The sequence below is a fragment of the Quercus suber genome, unplaced genomic scaffold (genome assembly GCF_002906115.3).
Source record: "Quercus suber isolate HL8 unplaced genomic scaffold, Cork oak 2.0 scaffold_436, whole genome shotgun sequence".
NCBI lineage: Eukaryota > Viridiplantae > Streptophyta > Magnoliopsida > Fagales > Fagaceae > Quercus > Quercus suber.
In genome coordinates, this window is record NW_027069887.1 from 623,861 (window position 1) to 625,449 (window position 1,589).

Genomic DNA, 1,589 nt, shown 5'->3' on the forward strand with positions numbered 1-1,589 from the left:
TTTGAGGTCTCTGCACTGTGGAGATTCCATGAAGTTGGTGACTGCACTGACTGGGTTTAATACCTTCACTTTCGAGGCAACGCTCGATACTTTATATCGGCCGAATCTTAAATGAAAAAGAAGAGGAAGAACAAGTCAGCGAAATGGGATTAACTAGTGATTTTTATGTTCCGGACCGGTATGAGTTTTTCGGCCGAAATACGATATTTCCTCCGGTTTGTAACAGACGCGGTTCAGTAAGGGTAATTTTGTCCCTCCATGGTATTCCTGTAATAATGTACAGATTCTGGGGTTAAACATTTAACTCTAGTACTATAAATACAAACACGCCCTACCACTCCCCAGTCTCTCACTTCAATTCATTCTCTCTCTCTCTCTCCCTCTCTACTTTTCTCTCTCGTCAAGTCTCTGTCTCTCTGTCTCTCCCTTTCTCTCTCTAAAAAAGCCAGTTTCCGGCCACAATTCATTTGTTACCAACTTTTTTTACTTTTTTTTTGGGTAAAAAAAAAAAAAACAAATTGGGTAATTTTATTTTACCCAATAAAGTGAAATTACTAATTCCTCCTTTTGTTTTTCCTTTTTTTTTTTTTTTTTTTCTGGTGGTGGTGGAAGTGGTGGTGTGGCTGACGTGGCATGCACCCAAAACAGAGATATGAATACCACCAAAACGATGCGCCTTCCACCTCGGCGAGTATTGACGCCCAATGCTACAACTACAACCACATCCTCAGCCACAACAATCAACAACAACAAGCGCAAAGAGAGAGAAAAAGAAAAAGAGGGTTTCAATGGTGCGACAATTACCAAAATACCCAAGACAGCTACAACTACAGCTCGAGCCGGTGGGATAGGCTTAGCCGAGCTGGTATTTTCGTCCAATAAAATATTAGCGGGTTACTTAGCCCACGAGTTTCTCACTAGAGGCACCCTCTTTGGTCAACAGTGGGATCCAACTTCAACTAATCAAAACGAGGCCGTTTCAAAGAAAGCTGAGGAAGTGAAGCAGCCAAGTGGTGAAGCCGAAGGACAGGTGGAAGAAGAAGGAGGTGACGATCAACAACGACAACAAGAAAAAGAAAGGTACGTGGAATTAGCAAATTTGCTCAAAACTGGAGGGGTCCACTTGGCTGGCATCGTAAACCCCACCCAGCTCACCCACTTCTTACACAACAAGAAGATGTGATTTTCCTATTGGTTTATAATTTATAAAAATTTCGAAAAAAAAAAAAACCAAACTTGTTGTAATTTGTAAAATTTGTAATGCGTGGTGGCCAAATTGAAATCATTGAATTTGCCTACCCATATCAAAAACAAAGGCAAAACCACCCCCCCCCCCCCCCCCTCCCTGAGGCATCTGATTCCCTAGCATGATTTGCAACCAAACATGGGAATCTTTAAACATTCCCAGGAATCCTATAACATTACCTTGTACCAAACGCCACATTAAGGGCATTAGTATTGAATTAGCAAAACAAATAGTCCTATAAGATATTCATTAACACCCCCACCCTCCCCACACCCCCCCCCCCCAAAAAAAAAAAAAACCACATTGGAGAAGCAAGACACTAGCCAAAATGCATGTAATTATA

The 1,589-nt window shown here is 41.5% G+C and overlaps 1 protein-coding gene across 1 annotated transcript; it reads left to right on the forward strand.

The window, feature by feature from the left end:
- The first annotated feature begins 670 nt into the window (after window positions 1-670).
- On the forward strand, window positions 671-1,183 carry LOC112020653 (uncharacterized). The gene has a single exon (XM_024053206.2). The coding sequence runs from the start codon at window positions 671-673 to the stop codon at window positions 1,181-1,183; it is 513 nt and encodes a 170-aa protein (XP_023908974.2).
- The last annotated feature ends 406 nt before the right edge of the window (window positions 1,184-1,589 follow it).

Coding starts and splice junctions, on each gene's coding strand:
- LOC112020653 (XM_024053206.2), top strand. CDS start 671: ATGCGCCTTCCACCTCGGCGAGTATTGACGCCCAATGCTACAACTACA.